At 38.4% G+C, this 21,135-nt stretch overlaps 3 protein-coding genes and 1 pseudogene across 17 annotated transcripts in view; 2 read left to right on the top strand and 2 right to left on the bottom strand.

Annotated features, from left to right (window-relative positions):
• Positions 1 to 11,358, bottom strand: part of Lmln (leishmanolysin like peptidase) — a 72,423-nt gene extending 61,065 nt beyond the window's left edge. For 4 of the 8 annotated variants that reach the window (XR_011708341.1, XR_011708339.1, XR_011708340.1 and 1 more), the window contains exons 1-2: positions 11,129 to 11,346; positions 615 to 712 (exon numbers count right to left, since the gene is read on the bottom strand). Coding sequence is in view for 4 of the 8 variants with exons in the window: in XM_027936187.2 (XP_027791988.2) it covers positions 615 to 712; positions 11,129 to 11,323 (293 nt within the window). In the remaining 4 variants the exon portion in view is untranslated. Of the gene's footprint in view, positions 1 to 614; positions 713 to 11,128 lie in introns of all 8 variants that reach the window. The other 4 variants (XM_071615248.1, XM_071615247.1, XM_027936187.2 and 1 more) reach the window with 3 other exon arrangements.
• Positions 11,359 to 14,690: 3,332 nt separating this feature from the next.
• Rpl35a (ribosomal protein L35a) lies at positions 14,691 to 18,597 on the bottom strand. 2 transcript variants are annotated; one of them, XM_027936049.2, is made up of 5 exons: positions 18,541 to 18,597; positions 17,770 to 17,813; positions 17,498 to 17,650; positions 16,005 to 16,149; positions 14,691 to 14,748 (listed from the first exon to the last, which is right to left on the bottom strand). In XM_027936049.2, exons 2-5 carry the CDS (start codon positions 17,778 to 17,780, stop codon positions 14,725 to 14,727), a joined length of 333 nt encoding a protein of 110 aa, XP_027791850.1. In that variant the 5' UTR covers positions 17,781 to 17,813; positions 18,541 to 18,597; the 3' UTR covers positions 14,691 to 14,724. The 2 variants fall into 2 exon arrangements, with proteins under 2 accessions (XP_027791850.1, XP_027791851.1); XM_027936050.3 differs by lacking the exon at positions 18,541 to 18,597 and adding an exon at positions 18,341 to 18,364.
• A 234-nt stretch (positions 18,598 to 18,831) lies between these two features.
• Positions 18,832 to 21,135, top strand: part of Iqcg (IQ motif containing G) — a 41,569-nt gene continuing 39,265 nt past the window's right edge. For 4 of the 7 annotated variants that reach the window (XM_071615244.1, XM_071615246.1, XM_071615245.1 and 1 more), the window contains exons 1-2: positions 19,117 to 19,227; positions 19,724 to 19,868. The gene's annotated coding sequence lies outside the window, so the exon portion shown is untranslated. Of the gene's footprint in view, positions 18,883 to 19,116; positions 19,228 to 19,323; positions 19,869 to 21,135 lie in introns of those variants that run through there. The other 3 variants (XM_071615242.1, XM_071615243.1, XM_027936020.3) reach the window with 3 other exon arrangements.
• Positions 20,092 to 20,204, top strand: LOC114093406 (U6 spliceosomal RNA; annotated as a pseudogene).

Below are 21,135 nucleotides of genomic sequence, written 5' to 3'. Positions count from 1 at the left end.
AAGTATGATCACATGTTATCTCATTCATCTGAGAATGTTAAGGATAGGGAAAGACAAACTACTTCTAATAGTTCTTCATAAACTACTGTAGACTCATAATTCATCTGTTTTCTGATACCTCTTAGACTACATAAAATCTGTTTGTTTAATAATTTGGCAAACTTTCTTATTATAGTTTATGTTAGTATTTTCTCCAATTACTTATTGGCAAAAGTCTTCCAGATCTATTATTGATAACATCCAGGAAGATTCATATTTGTTCTGATTAAGGTTAATTTAATCATTTCCTATGGTCTTTGGCTTTTCAGCTAAAAACATCTTCTGCTTAATTCCATTTTTTATAAATACACATATATATATTTAGTTATAGATGGATTAAACACCTTTATTTTATTTATTTATTTTTATGCGGTGCTGAACCCAGTGCTTCACACATCCTAGGCAAATGCTCTAATACTGAACCACAACCCCAGCCCCTCCTTAATTCCATCTTAAAACTACACTAGTGTTTTTTAAAGTTTGAGCTATGGACTTTATTACTTCAGGCAACAGAAGAAAATATCTTTAATATTTAGATTAACAATAAAAAGATGACAAAATACTAGTGTACTTACTCTTCAATACTTTTATCATAGATAGTCTTAATTCTTAAGTGTTCATCAACATCTCTCTTTACAACATGATTTGTCTTAAGATGAACCTTATTTATGACCTAGAAAAAGAAATAGTTTTGAAAAACAATTTTTAGAAGATGTACATATTTTTCTTTATTGAGGTAGAATTTATATATAATAAAATATACTATTTTATTAGCTGAGATCCAAACTTAAAAATCAATAACCAAACTTCAAATTTATACTTAGTAAAAAAGTCCCTTAGCTCACACTCCATGATTTTGGGATTCATAACCTCAAATATCTCCCAAGCAACTTCTATCATCTGGAAGAATACTATGAACTTCCATCACATGAATAAATTGTTATGGTAATGCCAGCTGCCAAAAAGGTCTGGGTTTCTCTGCTGCTTATCTAGTTTCCTACTATATTTCTTACTGGAATTTTGTGTGTTCAGAAAATGATAGGAAGACACTAAAAGCATCTTAAATTACTCTAAAAAGAGGATAAAAACTTCCAAGTGTTTCACTTGGAATTTTTTCTCATTTCATAATTTCTTAAAGGGAGGAATAAGAGAAGAAAGGTCTCAGCAGTATCAAAACTTGATGCAACTCTTAGCCAGACATAGTGGTAAATGCCTGTGATCCCAGTGACTCAGGAGGCTGAGGCAGGAGGATTGCAAATTCAAGACCAGCCTCAGAAACGTAGTGAAACACAAAGCAAGTTAGCAAGACCCTGTCTCATAAAATAAAAAAATCAGAAATTTTTAAAAAAGGGCTTGGGATGTGGTTCAGTGGTTAAGCAACCCTGGGTACAATCCCTGGCACCAAAGAATAAATAAATAAATAACTTAATGAAATTTTTAAAATACAGAAAAAAAATGTGTTAGTTAAACTAAAAGTAAGCTGTATGCTACTCCATTCTTTTAACTCTAAGGATGAACAATCACATATTGTTTATAAAGTTTTATACAAAAGACAATGGAATTTTATGTTTCATAGGAAACAGCTCTACTATACGCCTTTGATCCAATAATATATAACAACTCATAGGTATCCTTATTGCCTGCACTACTGGCCTGATACCTTGCCCCCAGGCTCTTCTCCCTTTCATTCCATTCCAACCCACATCTCCAGATAACAAACTGTTTTTTTCCTTCAGTGCTAGGGATGATCCCAGGAGCTTGCAAATGCTAGGCAAGTGGTGCAGCACTGAGGGATGGCCCCAGCCCAGACTGTTTTATGGCCTAGTAAAAAGCCATCAGAAATGTCTAAGCACAGCAAAGGAATATGGTATTTCCAACTGGATTTTAAGAAACCTACAGGCTAAAATCCTTATATTGATATATCAAAGCTCTCTAGAAGCCAGTGGTTAAAGATCCAGAGTCTAGAATTAAATTTCTGGGGCTTGGGGCTGGGGATGTGGCTCAAGCGGTAGCGCGCTCGCCTGGCATGCGTGCGGCCTGGGTTCGATCCTCAGCACCACATACAAACAAAGATGTTGTGTCCGCCGAGAACTAAAAAATAAATATTAAAAAATTCTCTCTCTCTCTCTCTCTCTCTCTCCTCTTTAAAAAAAAAAAAAGAAAATTTCTGGGGCTTCATTCTTGGCTCCACTATGTACTAAACTCTGTGATCTTAGGCAAGTTACCCAACTTTTCTGTGATCAAATTTCTTGTGTGTAAACAGTATAAGATAATACACATAAATATAACTGACATAAAATAAATGCTCAAAAAATATTCACTATTATATTTTCATTAAGACTATTTCTTCCACCTTTCTTTTCACTACTTATGTCTGGAGAAACTAAACTATTTGGTTTCTGAACACAAATTGTGATTCCTTGCCTCCTCATTTGCACTGCTGTTTCTCATGCTTGCTTATGCTTTTCCCTCCTTGGAATGGTCTTTCCTCCTCTTCCGTAAATTAGAACCCTCCTCCTCCAGCAAGAAGATTGTAGCATGAAATCCCTGAAACATTCCTCAAATCCTCTCTGATAGAAATGATCTCACCTTCGGGCTGGGGTTGTGGCTAAGTGGTAGAGCTCAACCTAGCATGATCAAGGCCCTGGGTTCGATCCTCAGCACCACATAAAAATAAGTAAGTACAATAAAGGTATTGTGTCCAACTACAACTAAAAAATAAATTAAAAAAAAAAAAGAAATGATCTCATCTTCCTTTAACTTCAACAGTATCACTTTCATAGAACATCATTAGATTTTATAATTAACTGTATACTTTTCTAAACTACTGTACAATCGATCCATAGTGCCCAAAACACAAACATATTCAGTCAACCTTCAAAAACTAAAAACACAAAGAAAATGGAACATAATATTCCTTCTTCAGAATGAGTTAAACTATAAACCAATAACACTAATGAAATTAATGTGAAAAATTGATAAAATAGTATAAAATCATTAAAATATTTCTTTTAGCTGAATGTGGTGGTGCATGCCTATAATCCCAGTTACTAAAGAGGCTAAGGTAGGAGGACTGCAAGTTCCAGGCCAGCCTGGGTAACTTGGCAAGACCTGTCTTGAAATAAAATTCTTTAAAAAGGGCTAGGTGGGGGCTGGGGATGTGGCTCAAGTGGTAGCGCGCTCGCCTGGCATGCGTGCGGCCCGGGTTCGATCCTCAGTACCACATACAAACAAAGATGTTGTGTCCACGGAAAACTAAAAAATAAAAATATTAAAAAAAAAAAAAAAAAGGGGGCTAGGTATGTAGCTCAGGGGTACTGTACTCCTAGAATGTGTGAGGCCATAGGTTCCATTCCTAGTACCACAACACAAACAACAATAAAAAAACTCTTTTGCATCCATAATATATTAAAAATGAAAGATGACTTAAGACTCAAAAAATTAAACAAGGAGCCAAAATTAACAAATTTATTTATTTATTTTTGGGTGCTGTGAATGGAACCCAGGGTTTTATGCATGCTAGAAAGGTCCTCTACTACTGGGCTACAGCTACAGCCTACATTAATTAATTGAAACATATATTTATGGGCTGCGGCTGTAGTTCAGTGTTAGAGTGCTTGCCTAGCACATGTGAGGCACTGGGTTTGATCCTCGGCATCACATAAAAATAAGTAAAATAAAGGTATCAGGTCCATCTACAACTAAAAATATTTTTTAAAAAAACATATTAAATGCTTTCATATGCAAAGCATTGTTATAGGCACTTGGATTCAAATATAAACTGTACAATCCTTGACCTAAAGGTAATGAAGGGCAAATAAATCCAATAATTATTATAATAAAATAAATAAAGATCACAGAAGGAGGGTACTTAAGTTAAAGAAACACAATAAGGAGATGCTCCAGGGAGGTGATATTTGAGAAAAAATCTGAAAGAATTAATATCTCTAAATTTAAATGCAACAGACAACATGAAAAGTACAAAATCAGAGATATGAAGCACTGCAGTAATCTGTAGAAGTAGACATTAAGAACCGCTGGCTTCCAGAAATGGAATGGTAGCTTAACATCATCTTCCTGCAGAGAACACATTATAAAATAGGGACAAAATATTTTTAAAAAATACTATTTGAAAGTACTGAAACAAACAAAAATAACCAAAACCCAAACAAACAACTAAAAACCAGACATAACTTAGAAAAATCCACCCTTGGAATACAGAAATAATATCTCTGAGATTTGTCGGAAAGCACTTCACATTCTGTGTCTCTTGGAGTGGCAAAAAAGGCAGAGCTTTACTGGCTTGTGTGTTAGACTTAGAGCAAAGTGTTCAGAGACTACAGCACTGGAAAGTTAGAAAAAGTTTTGAAAGCAATGAGAGAAAAACAACACATTCTCTACAGGAGGGGAAGAGAAATACAAATGGTATTGACTTATTGTCAAGAACAATGGAGACGAGAAGACAATGAAACAATTGTTAAAGGGCTAAAGGACAGATTGAACATATAAATCTATAGCCAATGAAACAGCAAAAACGAAAAGAAAGCTAGTCATTGAGGGATATACCTATAATCCCAGCTACTCAGGAGATTAAAAGGAAAAGGAATGCAAATTTGAGGCCTACCATCACAACATAGCAAGACCCCAAATTAAAAAAAAAAAAAAAGTGAAGGGGAATTCAGACAATTCAGAAAAATGCAAATAGAAAATTCATCACCAGCAGACATATATTACAGAAAACATTAAAGGAAGTTCTTCACAGTATTTGTTAATGGAAATGATAGTAGATGTTAACATGTTCTGGAGGAAGGAATAAGGCCACTGGAAATGTTAAATATACAAGAGACATAAAAGACTACTAAGCAGAAGAGTTAATAGCAGAAATGAGACTGTTCTTTATAAAGGCCTGCTTGCAAAATTGACCTTCCACTAGCATCTGGGAACTTGAATGGCAAGCAGTTCTCTATGCTGATCTAAAACTTCCTTAAATGATAAGGGTGGTTCTCTCTAATTAAAGTGCTTGTACACAAAAGTGGTGAACAATTCCTCATTTCCAGGAGTCTGAAATTTCGGTGGCTGAAATAATCTCTACATAATCATCCCTACATAACCAACCTCCAATAAAATCCCTGGACCCCAAGGCTCAGATGAACTTTACTGGTAGTGAGCACTTTGTGCATAATGATAGAATTCACTGCTGAAAGAATTAAGCACAGACTATGTGAACCTACTTGGAGAGGACTTTAAAACTCTTTGCTGGTTTACTCCAGTCTTTGAATCATAATCCTTTATGCTTGGCTGATTTTGCTTTACATTCTTTCACTGAAATAAATCTTAAATGTGAACATGATTTTATGCTGAGTCCAGTGAGCACATCACCAAATCTGCAGTGGTCTTAGGAACCTCAATGCAATTATACACATATTTCTTATATTTTCAATTCTTTACAGGTATAAAAATATTTAAAGGAAAAAATATAAAGTTGTAATCATGTAGTTACAACAACATAAAAAAAATCTGTAATAACATAAAAATAAATAAATAAAATAAAGAGATTGTGTCCAGTTAAAACTAAAAAATGAATATTAAAATTTTTTAAAATGATATTTATAATATATATATAGTTACAATAATATCAGAAAGATTAGGGATTAAGCCAGGCATGGTGGCACAGGCCTGTAATCCAAGAGACTCAGGAGACTGAGGCAGAAGAATCACAAATTCAAAGCCAGTAGTGAGGCTCTAAGCAACTTAATAAAACCCTATCTCAAAACCAAAATTAAAAAGGGCTGGGGATGTGGCTTAGTAGTTAAATGCCACAAGGTTCAATTGCTAGTACTGAAGAGGAAGAGGAAGAAGAAGAAAAAGAAGAGACAAGAATATGTCAAGTTTGAGGCCAGCCTTGGAAACTCAGCGAGATATTATGTCAAAATAAAAAATGAAAAAGGACTAGGGAAGTAGCTCAGGGATAGAATGCTCTGGGTTTAATCCCTAGTATCATACACACAAAAAAAAAGACAAAAATATTACTTAAAATGCATAAGCACACACATACACAAATAAATGCAAAAATAAATGCAAAAGGATGGAAAGATATATCAGTCAACTTTAATCATAAACAAGCTGAAATGGGTATAGTTAATATCAGATAAAATGATAAAGGGCCACATCAAAAGACATAAAAAATTATAAATGTGAATGCATGTAATTAAAGGAGATTAAAAAATTATGAAGCAAAACTGACAGAACTAAAGAAAGAAACAAATCTATAATCTTAAAGATTAAAATCTTAACAATTAGACTAAAATTTTAAGAATATAGGAAATATGAAGTATACTATCGCCTTACCTTATTGACAGGTAATGAAATCCACTCAATAACCATACAACATATATTCTTTTTTTTTTTGGTACCAGGGATTTAGCTAAAGGGCACTCAACCAATGAGCCACAGCTCCAACCCTTTAAAAAAAAATGGGGGATGGGTACTGAGGATTGAGCTCAGGGGTACTCGACCACTGAGCCACATTTCCAGCCCTATTTTATATTTTATTTAGAGATAGGGTCTCACTGAGTTGCTTCGTGCCTCTCTCTTGCTGAGGCTGGCTTTGAACTTGCGATCCTCTTGAATCAGCTTCCCGAATTGGTAGGATTACAGGCATGGGCCACCATGTCCAGCACAACATATATTCTTTATACATGGAAAAAAAAAAAAGGCTACAACATAGTTTAAGCTATGACTAAAATAATCTCATATTTCATAACTGATATCTTACAGAGGCTATTATACACTTAAATTAGAAACCATTAACAATAAGAACTGAATATTTATAAATTATACATTTTAAACAATTATAATAATTCATGATCAAAAAAGAAATTGCCAAGGGAAATAAACATTTAAATAAATGATAATTAAAATACAATTATAATTAAAATACAAAGTGTCAAAATCTGTGGGAAGGAATTAAAGATGTACATAGAAATTTCTTAATTTGGTATGTGTGTGTCTGTGTGTGAACCCAGGGCCTGGTGCACACTAGGCAAGCAATCTATCACTGCCAGTATTTCTATCTTTGAATGTTTACATTAACCTGAAGAACCTAAAACCCGGGCCTGGGGTTGTAGCTCAGTGATTGAGCACTTGCCTTGCATTTACAGGCACTGGGTTTGAAAAGGAAGGAAGGAAGGAAAGGAAGGAGAGGGGAGGGGAGGGGAGGGGAGGGAAGGGAGAAAGAAAGGTAGATAGATATTGTGTCCATCTACAACTAAAACAAATTTTTAAAAAGAACCTAAAAAAAATGACCTAAATTTTCCCCCTTGCAATGTGAGCAAAGTAAATACACAATAAGTAGAAAGAGGAAATAATAAGTCAGGCACAGTATGTACAACTGTAATCCCTGCTATTTGGGAGACTGAGGCAGGAGGATCACAATTTTAAGGCCAGCGTGGGCTATTTGCAATAATAAATAAGACTGGGGGTATAGCTCAGTGAGAGAGAGCTTCCTTAACATGCAGAAGGTCCTGGAATCAACTGTCAGTGCTACCAAAAACAAACAAACAAAAAAATCAAATAAAACAAATAACAAAAACTATACAAAGTAAACCCCAGTTGGGCACAGTGGCACATGCCTGCAATTCCAGGGACTTCGAGGCAGGAGGACTGCAAATTTTCCAGCCTCAGTAATTTAATCAGACACTCTCTCAAAATAAATAAGGACTGGAAGCCAGGCATGGTGGTGCAGCCTGTAACCCCAGCAGCTGAGGTGGTTGAGGTAGGAGGATCATGAGTTCAAAGTCAGTCTCAGCAAAGGTGAGGTGCTAAGCAACTTTAGTGAGACCCTGTCTCTAAATAAATAAAAATACAAAATAGGGCTGGAGATATGGCTCAGTGGTCAAGTACCCCTGAGTTCAATTCCCAGTACCAAAAAAATAAAAAAGGACTAGAGATGTAGCTCAGTGGTAGAATGCCTGCTTAGCATATACTAGGCCCTGGGTTCAATCCCTAGTACCACAGAAAATAAATAAAAATAAAAAATCAATTTGAGAATGAATCATAGCCCCAAAAGTTTCTACAAAATAGGAGAATGTCTTTATGACCTGGTGGGTAAGCAAAAACTTCTCGGAAGAAACCTCTGTTGGTAAGGATATGCAGCAATCATAATGCTTAATACACTGCTGATGGGAATGTAAAATGGTACAGAACTTGGAGAAAGATTTGGTAGTTTTCTTTTTTTTTAACATTTTTTTAATGGACACAATACCTTTTATTTGTCTACTTATTTATTTTTTTATGTGGTGCTGAGGATGCAACACAGTGCCTCATACGTGCTAGGCAATCATGCTACCACTGAGCCACAACCCCAGCCCCAGATTTGGTAATTTTCTATAAGATTAAATATTCACCTACCTTCTGACCTAGCATATGTACTCCTAAGTATTTACAAAATGAAATAAAAACACATCTAATAAAACCCTTATACAATGATGTATTTTTTCTACAATACCACAAAACTGAAAATAATTGAGACCAAGCAAAAACAGATTATGATTTGGGCATTCAGGGGAATACTTAACAATAAAAAGGATGGAATTACTAACATAAAAAAAACATGAATCTCATAGAAATAGTTGTGAGCAGGAGCCAGACACAGAGATCATAAAATTCTACCCTTATAAACAAAGTTCTAGAACTGGAAAAACAAACCTGCTGTTTAAAAAAAAAAATTAGAACAGTAGTTGCCTATGGTGGATGGGAAAGACATAACTGGCACAGGACAGGTGGGAACTTTATGGAGTGATGGAAAAGTTCTATATTGTGATAGGTTATGAATTTTACATGGATGCATGTGGCACTGCAATACATGTAAATTTTACCGAAAAGAAAAAAAAAGAAAACCTTTTATAATAACATTAAGTCAAGTGGGGTGATTGGGAATAACTGGAAGTATATGAAACAAGAATGGCAGAATATTGATAAGTAGTGACTAGACCCACAGGGGTTTACCATATTATTCTGGTTTTAATATATATAATAAAAAGTAAAAATGTGTACGTTTTGGTTGACAGCAGGTTAAATAAGTCAAAGTGTTCTGTATTTTATCACTACCATCACAGACACACACACACACACACACACACACACACAGGTTGCAAGTGAATGCCTGTAGGATGTAACAGAAGTGTAGTCACTAGCATGAATACAATGAATTATGATGAATAGTTCTCACCTTAACTTTTTGTCCAGGTTAAAGCAAGGAGAATGATGAGGACAACATGCTATTATATATTCTATGAAAAACTAGGGAAACTAATTAGAAATGAGGACACTTGAGAACTTAATAGACTGCTTTTAATATATGAAGCACTATCACTATTAACCTTGTTCAGTCAAGAGGCAGGAATAGAAATATTGGGAAGTATCAAGAAGTTTTCAGCTCTATAAAAAGGACTTTAACAATGATCACCTCCAAAAAACAAAGGGGCTACCTCTAGAAATAAAAAATTACCCTATTGGTGGAAATGTTAAATACAAATTGGAGGGTGTGGGATTATGGCTCAGTGGTAGAATGTCAGTCTAGCATGAGTGAGGCCCTGAGTTTGATCCCCAGCATCACGCATCACTCACACACAGACACAAACAAGCACCACCATCACCAATAAACAACCTCCCTCCTCCCAAAAAACAAACAAACAAATGAAAACCAGGTTGGAGATCTGTACACTCCCAATGGCCAGAAAAAGAAAACAGCTACCAAGGTTCTTTCTACCAAAAAGGTTTTGTGGTTGTTTGAACTACTTTCTCTCATTTTAACCCAGATTCAAAGAGGAAGTGCAGGGCTCTGTGGAATTTTTTAAAGAAATGAATTCAGCCAAAATGCAGTGTCATGATAAAAGTTATAATATGTAGTACAGCTACAAAACTTCAACTCAGTTACAATCAGTATGCCTAACATTTTTGGAAACTGCCACTAAAATGAGTGAGCTTAGCTATCTGGGTTAAAATGAAAAAAGAATTCTAGGTGAATCTAAGCCAATCACAACATGCAGCCCTGCCTTAAGTACTGTTCCTCCTTTTCTCAATTCTGATTACTAATAGTTGAAAGAGGTGGGGCATGCCTGTAATCCCAGTGACTCTGGAGGCTGAAGCAGAAGGATTGGCAAATTCAAGAAATGCCTAGGCAATTCAGCAAGACCCTGCCTCAAAATAAAAAGGGCTAAGGATGTAGCTCGGTGGTAGAGTGTTTTTGGATTAAATTCCCAGTACTGCAGGGGAGGGGGAGGGGGATGATTGTGGTCCACCTCTGAGCTAAGTACTGTGAAGGAATCAAAGTATATCATACAAACCTTATTCAAGGAATGTTACAATTTAACTACAAAACATGACATGCCTGAAAACATAAGCCATTACCACAGAACAGTACTTGGTTAAATGCCTGAAGGGAGACTTGAACTGAAGCTGAAAGGATTTAAACAAGCAAAAAACCAAACCAAATCAAAACAAAACAACAACAAAAAACGACTGGGTGGGAAGAAGGCAGGCAGGCACTTGCAGGATGGGAGAACAGGATTAAAGCAAGCAAAGTAATGAAATAACTTGAAAATAAACCTTCATTTTTGTTTTCAGAAAACCCTTAACATCTCTCCAATGCCTTTGTCTGGCTCTCCTACCAATTTCTCCCCAAATCTTTAGATACTGGTTCCCAAAGTGTGGACCTTGGACAAGCAGTATCATCCATTTGGAAACTAAATTGCCAATTCTGAGGACTCATGTCAGACCTACTGAGTCAGAAAGGGAGACGGGGCAGCAATCTTCGTTTTTTAACAAGTGCTTCAGATACACACTCAATGTGAAAACCACTGCTATGGTATTACCACCTAAGCACGGAAATGTGATGCTGCTAAGTGCCTAACTCGGCCACTTTGCAGGGTGTCGGAAGCTAATAACAGTCCCAGCCCTGTAAGCGCTGTCTCTGTCCCAATTTCGCCTTCTCTTCCAAAACACCCCCTCGGAATCATTACCCTCTACTGTGACTCTCCCTCATCACTTTACTATCACCCGGCCAGCTCCCGCCCTTCCTTTGCCCTACCTCAGTGTCAGAGGGGACGTGGTGCCGGCAGGGCGGCGAGGTGCCCACGGAGATGGGAATAGACATGGTGCTTGCCGGCAGGCCGCCTAACAGTAGTAAAACGCCTCGGACGCACAAAGAAGCACTCCAGCGCCACCGGTTAGGAGACGGGCCCGACCCGGAGTAACACACTCCTCCACCCCACTCGGCCGCCATCTTCGGCAGAGCGTCGTTACCATGGAGTGCGTGACGCCTCCGTGCCCGCGACCAGCCCCGCCCCTAGCCGCTCCAGGGACCAGCCCGAGAAAAGGAAAGAAAAGCAGTTTTTCGATTGGCTAGTGTCATCTACAAGACGATAGCAGGTCGTGTCCATCGCGTCTCATTGCACAGGGCCAGCCAATAAATGGTATTTAACGGCTCACGTGGGCTGCGCAGTGGGAACCGGAAAGGCTAGCGGTGGTGGGCGGGTGGTGTAGTACGTAGGTGTCCTTACCAAGGTGGTTTTTCGCTCCTTTTAATTCATGATTTGCCATAACTAGATGCCAGTTCTCAAATGGACACATGTACAACTGCAAAATATTTTATAATGTACTCCTGTGTGAAAAGTGTGAAGAACACTTTTGTCACCAATTTTAGTCCCATTTATCAAGTAACGTCATTTCCTACAAAATCAGTTATGTTCTTTACTGTTTTACTGAACTCTATACCTTTTTTGTTTTTTAATACCAGCGTTTGAACCCAGGGGCGCTTAACCACTGAGCCACACCTCCCGCCCTTTTTGTATTTTATTTAGAGACAGTCTCCCTGAGTTGCTCAGGGCCTGCCAAATTGCTAAGGCTGGCTTTGAACTGGCGATCCTCTTGCCTCAGCCTCCCCAGCTGCTGGGATTAACAGGTGTGTGCAACCGCACCTGGCTAACCAAGAATTAAGATATTGGTGGACACTGGCCATTTGTGGAAACTACCTTAAAAACTGAGAAATGTTACTCTTCCTGTGGTCCATGAAAGCAAAGAACTAAAAGCAGAAACTGGAAAGGGTGGAGCTGTAGCTCAGTGGTAAAGCACTTCAGTAGAATGTGTGAAGCTAAATCCAATAATCCCCAGCAAAACATCAGGAACTGAAAACAGCTTAAATATTACTCCACAGAAACTGAATATTGTAAATTATTAGGAAATGTCGTTGTCAGAAATAAAACCTTCAATCTACAATGTTAGTTGAGATGGTGTACTCAAAAGAAGGGTGTGATCGTGCTATATTACCATTTTACAGGTAGAGTCATTATTTACTGGTATACTAAATCAAATTTTTTCAAAACATGATTTTTCCACTGCTAAAAGCACAAACAATTCAGTTGGTAGAGTGCTTGCTTCACATGCACAAGGCCATGGGTTCAATCCTCAGCACACAAAAAAAGTACAACCAATATAATATTAAGGCTTCCTGTACCATGATGGATAAAAGGCTTTTGATTGCATAGTGGACATATTCTAGTATTAGAAAGCCCATTTTTGTGAACTATGCAAACCCTCCAGTGGCAGATTTGGCCAGAGTATCTTTTAACTTGAGTAGGGTGGTACAGGAAGACAATGCACTTTCACAATGGTTGCATCGTGTTCATAAAGAACACATATTTGCTCTACCAGCACATGTGAAACCCAGGGTTTGATCCTCAGCACCACATATAAAGGTATTGTGTACAACTAAAAAGTAAAGAAATATTTAAAAACACACACACATTTGCACATGCAGCTCATTTGCCACTGCATACTCAGGTTACCTAAGGATGCTGTCATGTCAGTTCTTTTCCTGGATTTCTCAAAAAGCCCATTTATCCACCTTCAACCCTCTTATTATTGTTCAGACCAGTCTTCTGCTCCCAGTTATGGAGACCTCTGCTCCCTTTTCCCCTGTGCCTAACCAGACCTGAAACCTCCATTTGCCTTCCAGGATGCCACAAGTTAGTATCCTACATGGTCCTCAAAAAAAATTTAATACTTTTAATTGTTGACAGACCTTTATTTATATGAGATGCTGAGAATCAAACCCAGTGCCTCACAGATGCCAGGCAAATGCACTAACCCTGAGTGACAACTCCAGCCCCTCAAATTCTTTTTTTGGTGGTCCTGGGGATTGAATCCAGGGACTTACACTAGCATGGAGCCACATACCTCCCAGCCCACTTTGTCAAACTTTTGCTACCACTACAAAACCACCTCCTGCTCTCCTAGCTCTGTAAACATGTCATTATCCATTCAGCCACCAAAGCCAAGACCTATTATCTTTTAAGCCTCCATTCCTAATATTTAGGGGATCTGCTCTATTCTGGTTATCAAAAACCAGTTAAGACTGCAAAGCCTGATTTTTCTCCCCCATTCCAGTTATCCCTTTTCTAGGACACAAGATCTTTCATAACATGGCAGCTTTTAGCTTTAAAGACTCCCTATCACTGCCCCAACAGGCTTATTAGCCACACTAAATAACCCAATTTGAATGGCTCAAATGCCTCAAGATCTTTGTGCCATCGCCACCACCTTGTTTCCTTCATTTTATATAAGCCATTTTATTTATATGCCTCTATCCCTGAGTACTGAAATACCGATCGTATCTACCTGGCTTTTTGGAAAACAATTGGGAGTTGGTTCACGACCAGATACCTTTCTTGCTCTTGAACCCAAACTTTCCAAGTTCAATTTCCTTAAAGTTCTAGTAATCAAATTCTAGTTGTCCATTAAATGCACAGCTCTGGCAAAGGCTGCTACTCCAATGCATTGCTTTTGCCTTGAGGCCACACTCCCAATGAATGAAACTGACAAGATTATAAATCCCAATCATTTACAAGAAACTGGGCTCCTTCGATGGCAACTTGAGCATTAGTATACAACTACTGACTACTGCATCAATCAGAATTCTACAACCATACTGCAAAATGATTTATCGCATAATTTTAAGCACATCTTTGAAATCTAAAATATTCTTTAAATTTAAAATATTCTGAAGCCCTGCTTATTTTCCTGGTTTGCTAAATTACTTCAGAATCACATACCATTTAGGTTGACATTTTCAGCTTGGATTACACCACTAGTCAAAGTATATACTGTAACCCTTTGGTCACAAGTCACAAGAATAGTTCATCCCAGGCCACGTGAAAGCGCTAATAAATATCAATGTAATTTCTACTGAAATTATTCCCAATTCCATTTTCACTCATAAGCTTCCCAACCAATCTATACTGAACTAGTAAAAGCTATTAAAAAACTTTTTTGGGGTGGGTAATACTAGGGATGAAACAGTCTGATGCACTCTACCACTGAGCTACATCCCCAGACCTTTTAAGAGATAATTTTATGCTTCTTTCACTTCCCACTTTCCCCAAAGCATATTTATTTCCTCCAAAATGCCCATTAAGGTATATATGTTAACCTGTTACTTTCTAAATCCCTGTAACTGCCTCATACTGTCCATTGTATATAGCACTGATTTCCTTTTATTTGAAGATACTGAAAAACCTCCATCATTTTAAGCATATATATAGCGAAATCAATTGAAGACAGTTAAGTTTTTTGAGCCACTGAACAAAAAAATATAAGAACACAAATCCATCTTTATTTTCCATTAGTTTAAATCCTTGAGGGGTACAGCATCTAGGGGGAAAAAAAAGAACATTAGGTGAATGTTATATACAAATTTATAAATGTTACTGATTGCCATAACATGAATTAATCTCTTATGATCCCACTTTTATCTGAAATTTTTTTCCTATACTACAGATTGAACCTAGGGCCTCACGTATGCTAAATAAGCACTCAACTACTGGGCTACACCCCTAGCCTCCTTAGTCATCTCTGAAAGGTATTCAATGACATATTCTGGTGGTTCCTGAGAACCAAGTTGTGTAGCATTCAGTTTATAGGAGAATATGCTTAAGAACCTACTCTTAAAAAAAGAAGTACTGGGGCTTGGGGTATAGCTCTATGATTGAAGGCTTGCCTAGCATTCACAAGGCCCTTGGTTCTATCCTCAATACCAAAAATTAAAATAATTTAAAAAGTATTGGGAGAATATATAATTTTGCTTCTTAGAGTAAGAATCCTCTGACGAGAAAGCTCAAATGCTCAGCAAGGCTCTACAGTATCCCTATGACCCCAAGATTATGGTCAACTAAAAATGGATCCTAATAAAGAAAAAGCAGGAGTTATTTGAGGAAAAAAAGTCTCAGGATCTGGAGTCTAAGATTAAACCAACACTCTGAGTCCTCAGAATGTTTTCTTCATGTACAAAACAAAGTTGATTAACATCTAAAGGCTGAACAAAGATGCTTATAATCCCAGAGATGAGGAGGCTGAAGCTCACAAGTTTATTGCCCAGGCAATTTGGCAAGACCCTGCCTTAAGATAAAAATAGAAAGGGTTGGGATATAGCTCAGTTTTGAGTGCCCGTGGGTTCAATCTCCAGTACTAAAAAAAAAGAAAGAAAGAAATTATTTTCCCTCAAGTAGCTTTGGCAAAACTGAAATTTAGGCACAAATTTTCTGTTTTTGTACTGAGGCTTATTATTAACCCAGGGGTGCTTTATGGCTGAGCTATACCCCCAGCCTTTTATTTTTTTATTTACTGAGGACAGTCTTGAACTTGTGATCCTCCTGCTTTTGGAGTCACTGGAATTACAGACATGTGCCGCCATGCACAGCTAGGCACAGTTTGAACACTTTGCCATCACCTTCCTATAAGATGCCAAATCAGATGTTATGTAATACTCAGTATCTACACTATAGTCACTGATTTGGGCACAATTTACTGGCTTCATTTTACACTCAAAAAAATCCTTAGAAGTTACAGCTCAACCTCTTGAGCTTAGTTTGTCTCAAAAGAGGGCTGTTTTGCTAAAAATTTCTACTTACCACACGGATTCTGTGTCCAATGGCCTTAGCAGGAAGGTTGCTTCGGAATTTGGCCCGAACCATGCCACTATTTCCATGGGCACGAGTTACCTTTCCCCAGATTACTCTGGTTTTGTTTGGTTTGCCACCAGGAGTCACAGTGTTGCTGATTTTAAAAGGGAATAAAAAAAGAAGGAGAACTCACATAAACAATATAGTCTCATACAAGTTCATGGTTACTAACCTCTAGTACCTCTCAAACTTGGTTACCCACTGAGTATGTCTGGAACACTTTTAATTCCACAGATAAAATAACTATTGTATACCAGGCACCTTTATCAGGGGATGACCATGGCAAAGAGAAGGAACAGCGTATGCTAAAGAACTGAAGGGGGGCTGGGGAGATAGTTCAGTGGAAGAGTGCTTAGTTTGCATTCACAAGGTCCTGATTTCAATCCCTAGCACCCCTACTCATCGCAGGTGCACACACACAACCCCCACACCAAAAATCTTAAGTAATAACCCCAAGTTAGGGAGATTGTAGGTACAAAGTGGTGAGCCCTAGCTGGGATAAGAGCAAAAATGTGGAGTCCTCAATGCACAGGTTCTTAAGAGGCTCCTCATTGAGACTTTAGCTTTTTTTTGTTTACTGAATGAAATGACCCACTGGGGTTTATAACCTACATGTGATGGAACTAGAAATTTTAAAGGAATACTCTTGACTAAACAGGAAAAGGAGGCCAGAGATTTTAACTGGTCTGGAGTGGGCTAAAAACCCCAGGATTAAGTTAGGCCTGGTGGCACACTCCTGTAATCCCTGTGATTGGGAAGGCTGAGGCAAGAGAACAGCAAATTCAAAACCAGCTCATGCAACTCAGGAAGACCCTATCTCCAAATAAAATGAAAGGGCTGGGGATCATGAACTGAAATTGGAATTCCATGAACCAACGCATGAATCTGCGGGGATGAAACCAACTACATGTGTTAAGTTAAAAATCTCAAAAAAGGGGAAGGGTATGGCTCAGTAGTAGAGTGCCCCTGAGTTCAATCCCCAGTACACCACCACCCCCACAAGCCTAGTATTAAAAACACGTTTCGGCTGGGGGTACAGCTAGGGGCTTGTGAAAAACCCTGGTTCAATCCCCCCACACACACAAAACAATGTTCTGGAAATATAACATCTAAAAGCATACATGAAAAATATCTTAAAGAACAAAATTAACTAAGGTACGTGAAAAAAGCATTACATAAACCATTAAGAATAAATAGCTGCTTCTTGAAACTTCTTGAGTGACAGCTGTGATTTTTCCCAGTGCAACACTACCCACAATAGGTTAAAAAAAAATAAACAAAAAAACAAAACCTCCTGTAACTTCCCATGAAATTCCTTAAAAGGATCAAAGCAGAAGCCACAGCGGTACCAATTACTTTACCAACATTATTTATCTTTTCAATAGAAAAGTAAGGCAGAGTAAAAAGTAAAAATTCCAAGGCACATAGTAGTATAAACTTACTTTTTTGCTTTGTACACATAAGCACATCTTTTGCCCAAATAGAACTCGGTTTCATCTCTGGCATAAACACCTTCAATTTTTAGAAGAGCTGTGTGCTCCCTTTGGTTCCGGAGACCCCGCTTATAGCCAGCAAAAATGGCTTTGCACCACAACCTAAGAAACACACGATACATGTTATGTTAAATGTAACTTTAAAATTTTTAACCAGCATATAGATTTACCTCTAAGAGTGGCGTGGGGAGAGAAAAAAAATATATATTTAAGAAGCATACCTTCCAGACATATCTGCCTTTTAGAAGTCCTGTTCCCAGCAGGCCTTAAAACAAACAAAACTAAGTTTAAAACCATACAACACAAGTTTCTCACCTGTCATTTTTCTTAAGCCTCTCAGGCAAATTCCTTTTTGACCCGTTTCATGCGAATATGGGGAAGCGTAATTCACCTACATGAAGCGCAGAGCTTGGCGAAACATTCAAACCTCAGAGAATGAATGATACCTAAGCAAACTCCAAAATGAAGACAGTAACTAAAGTAACTAAGAAGCAAAACCACACACTGAAGAACGCCTAAAAGCCGCAATCGGAAGCCCTGAGCAAACTCATGCCGCTATCAGTAAGATAAAATTCACTGAAAAATGAAGATTTACGTACGAAGCTGGCGGTAAAACACACAGAAGACATGCTCTGGCTTAGAGAAAAGTTGAGGTTGTAAACATGCAAAAGTATGGAATGGGAGCAAATGAAAAAAAAAAAAAGGCAACTTAAAGGAACCACTGCTTCACAAGCAACTGCATAAGGAGTGACAATTTTACCCCGCTTGGGCCCCCAAATCCCCTAAAATTACCACAGCGCTCATTCACCAGGTGTTAGGAGCCCAGCACAATCAGCCCCTCATCTCCGCCATCCCGTCCTCCTTCTTCCCGGAATCCACAGAAATCACTGGCAAGCAGAGTCTCCGAACCGAATCGGTGCCTCGCCACGGTATATGGGTAAACCCAACCCAGTTATTTGCCTCCAAAGCTCAGCAGCGAGGGGTTTACTCACCTCCACAGGCACCAAGATGGCGGAAAAAGGAAGGCGAGGCCCCGTCGCATGGCCTTCTGGGATAAACATTTCTCAGCCCCGCCCCTAATTTAGGCATCCTCCGCGACCGCCAGAAAAACTAGTCCTAAGAAATCATCTTCGGACTGAAAAAAGTTACTTTCAGGAGCACTCATATAAATTTTCCCTAAGTCTTTTCATCTTTGCAAGCTACAACCTGTAGTGTTTGAGAACAGAGAGAGGCAAAATTGTTAGCCAGCTAAAGGAGGAGCGAAAACGGTCTCCTCCCATCTATGTTGCCATAGCAACATCTTAGCTTGTTTCCGAAGGCGAGAGGTGCTGCAGGTAAAGCTGGACCGGGGAACGTCTGTACCCGCCTTAGATATCACACTTTTGATTCTCAAACACAAGGAATATCTTTCCCTCCTCTCTCCGAGAAGTAGGACGAAGGGAGACCTACGGTTCCTACCCTAGACTTGAAGAGAAAGGCTGGGAGCCGGAAGGCAGGATGAGCAATTCCTTCCCTATTTCCCCGCAACCCACCTTCCTTTCCCTCTACTCCTTTCACTTTTAAATGAAACGACTTAAAAGCTGGGCGTAGTGGCCCAGTCCTGTGGTTCCAGCTACCCGGAATGCTGAGGCGGGAAGATCGCTTGAGCCCGCGAGTTCGAGACCAGCCTGGGCCACATCGTGAGACATCCCCCGCCCGCCCATCCCAAATAACGAGAGAAATGCCTTTAAAAATGTTATCGCCCTCCTTCGCTTTTATTCGGAGGAAGAGCTTGTATGTCCAGCGAAGGCCTTACCGCCTCCTTAGGATAATTCTTTGAGCTGACAAACTCGGGGCGCCCGCGTCCTGCCATGCTTAATAGGTCTCATAAATACTTGAAGATTAGAATGAGATGGATTGGAGGAGTCAGAGGTTTACATTTCCTAATTATTGCGCATTTTCTTGAGTAGCCCTATAGATTAATTTATTCAACAACTAGTTTATTGAATGGCTACCAAGGATCGAGAATTGTAGACTTTGAGGACGCTGCGATAAACAAAAATCTGTTCTCATGGAGCTTACATCATACTGTGGGGAGCAAGAAAACGAGCAAGTAAAATATATGGTATATTAGAAAGTGATAACTTTTGTGGAGAAAAATTAAAAGGTTTTTTTTTTCTTCTCTGACATTGGAAGCCATTTGAAGGTTCTGAACTAAAGAGTGACTAGGTCTGATGGGTTCACTGTGTTGAGACTGAAGAGAAGCAGGGGAAGCAGCAGGAAGATCTGTTAGGAGGCTACTCTAATGGACCTGTTGAGAGATGATGGACATTCAGTACAGGTGATTAGTCCTGAAATTCTGAATATTTTAAATGTATTGCTGATACATAATTAATGAGAGAGAGGAGTAAAGGACAACTCCAACATTTTAGGAAATAAATGTATGTCACATTTAAAGTCAGATACCCTATTAAATACAACAGGATAGGGTTATGTTCCTTGTAACCCACTATCCCATCCAGTTTTCTCTGTCCCAGAAATATACTAGAAATTCTGCTACTTAAGAGATTCATTATTCAGCAGCACATATTCTAAAATTAGAATGGTGCAGAGAAGATTTAGCATGGCCCCTGCGCAAGGATGACACACAAATTTTTGTGAGGCATTCCACACTTGCAAAGTACTTAGAAGTTTATTTGACAATAGCATATTCCTTTTGAGAAAATAGACTTCAAGGTACAATGGATAGCACCCAATATTAAAATTGTGACTTTTATGCAAAAATATTTGTGTAATCTATGAAATGAGAACTGGGTGAAGTTACACGTGAAATGCTGTGTGCAAATATGTCATTAGTGTGTACCTCAGATTTGAGAACGTGCCAGCATGCTTTTCCTCTTCATTTAACTTAGAAAAGAAAGATTCATTCCTGAAGGTATTAAATACTTATTGTGCACCGTACCTGTGCTTACAATACAATAGTGAGATTTATTGTTATGGTTCCTGCTCTCATGAAACCTAACAGACTATTGGGTAAAATTGACATAAACATTACAAATTGTAAGGAGAGCTTTGCAGAGTTCTATGATTACTTGAATAGAGGAAGCATGATCCATCTTTTTGGGTCAGGGAAAGAAACACCTAGAGAAGTGACATCTAAGGCATTTTTCAAACTGCAGGTGATGATGCATTAGTAGATCATGATCATACTTTTTAAATTAAAATGTAAAACAATAAAACAAAGTGTCACATGTTGTTTTATGAAACTTCTTTCAGTGTGTTAAATACAACACTGTGTGTGTGTGTGTGTGTGTGTATCTGGCATGGTAAGAGTTTAGTGAAGTACCTTACAAACATATAGGCAAGAATAAAATTAAAAGAGATAATGCAGTTTCCAGGCACAGGGAAAGAAGTTGTTACCTAAGCCGGGCGTGGGGTGAGTGTTTGAAGAGGATTGCCCGTCAGGAGCCATGACCTTCAATAGAGAAACAGCCAACCAAAGATAATATGTCAGGGAGGGAGCTGGGAAGAAAAATAACTTGACATGACTCTCCTGCACCTGGATCTCTTTCTGGACTCTCTCATTGATGGATTCCATATGAATCAGT

Source organism: Marmota flaviventris, chromosome 8, assembly GCF_047511675.1.
Source record: "Marmota flaviventris isolate mMarFla1 chromosome 8, mMarFla1.hap1, whole genome shotgun sequence".
Lineage (NCBI taxonomy): Eukaryota > Metazoa > Chordata > Mammalia > Rodentia > Sciuridae > Marmota > Marmota flaviventris.
This window is presented reverse-complemented; position numbering and strand designations above follow the sequence as displayed.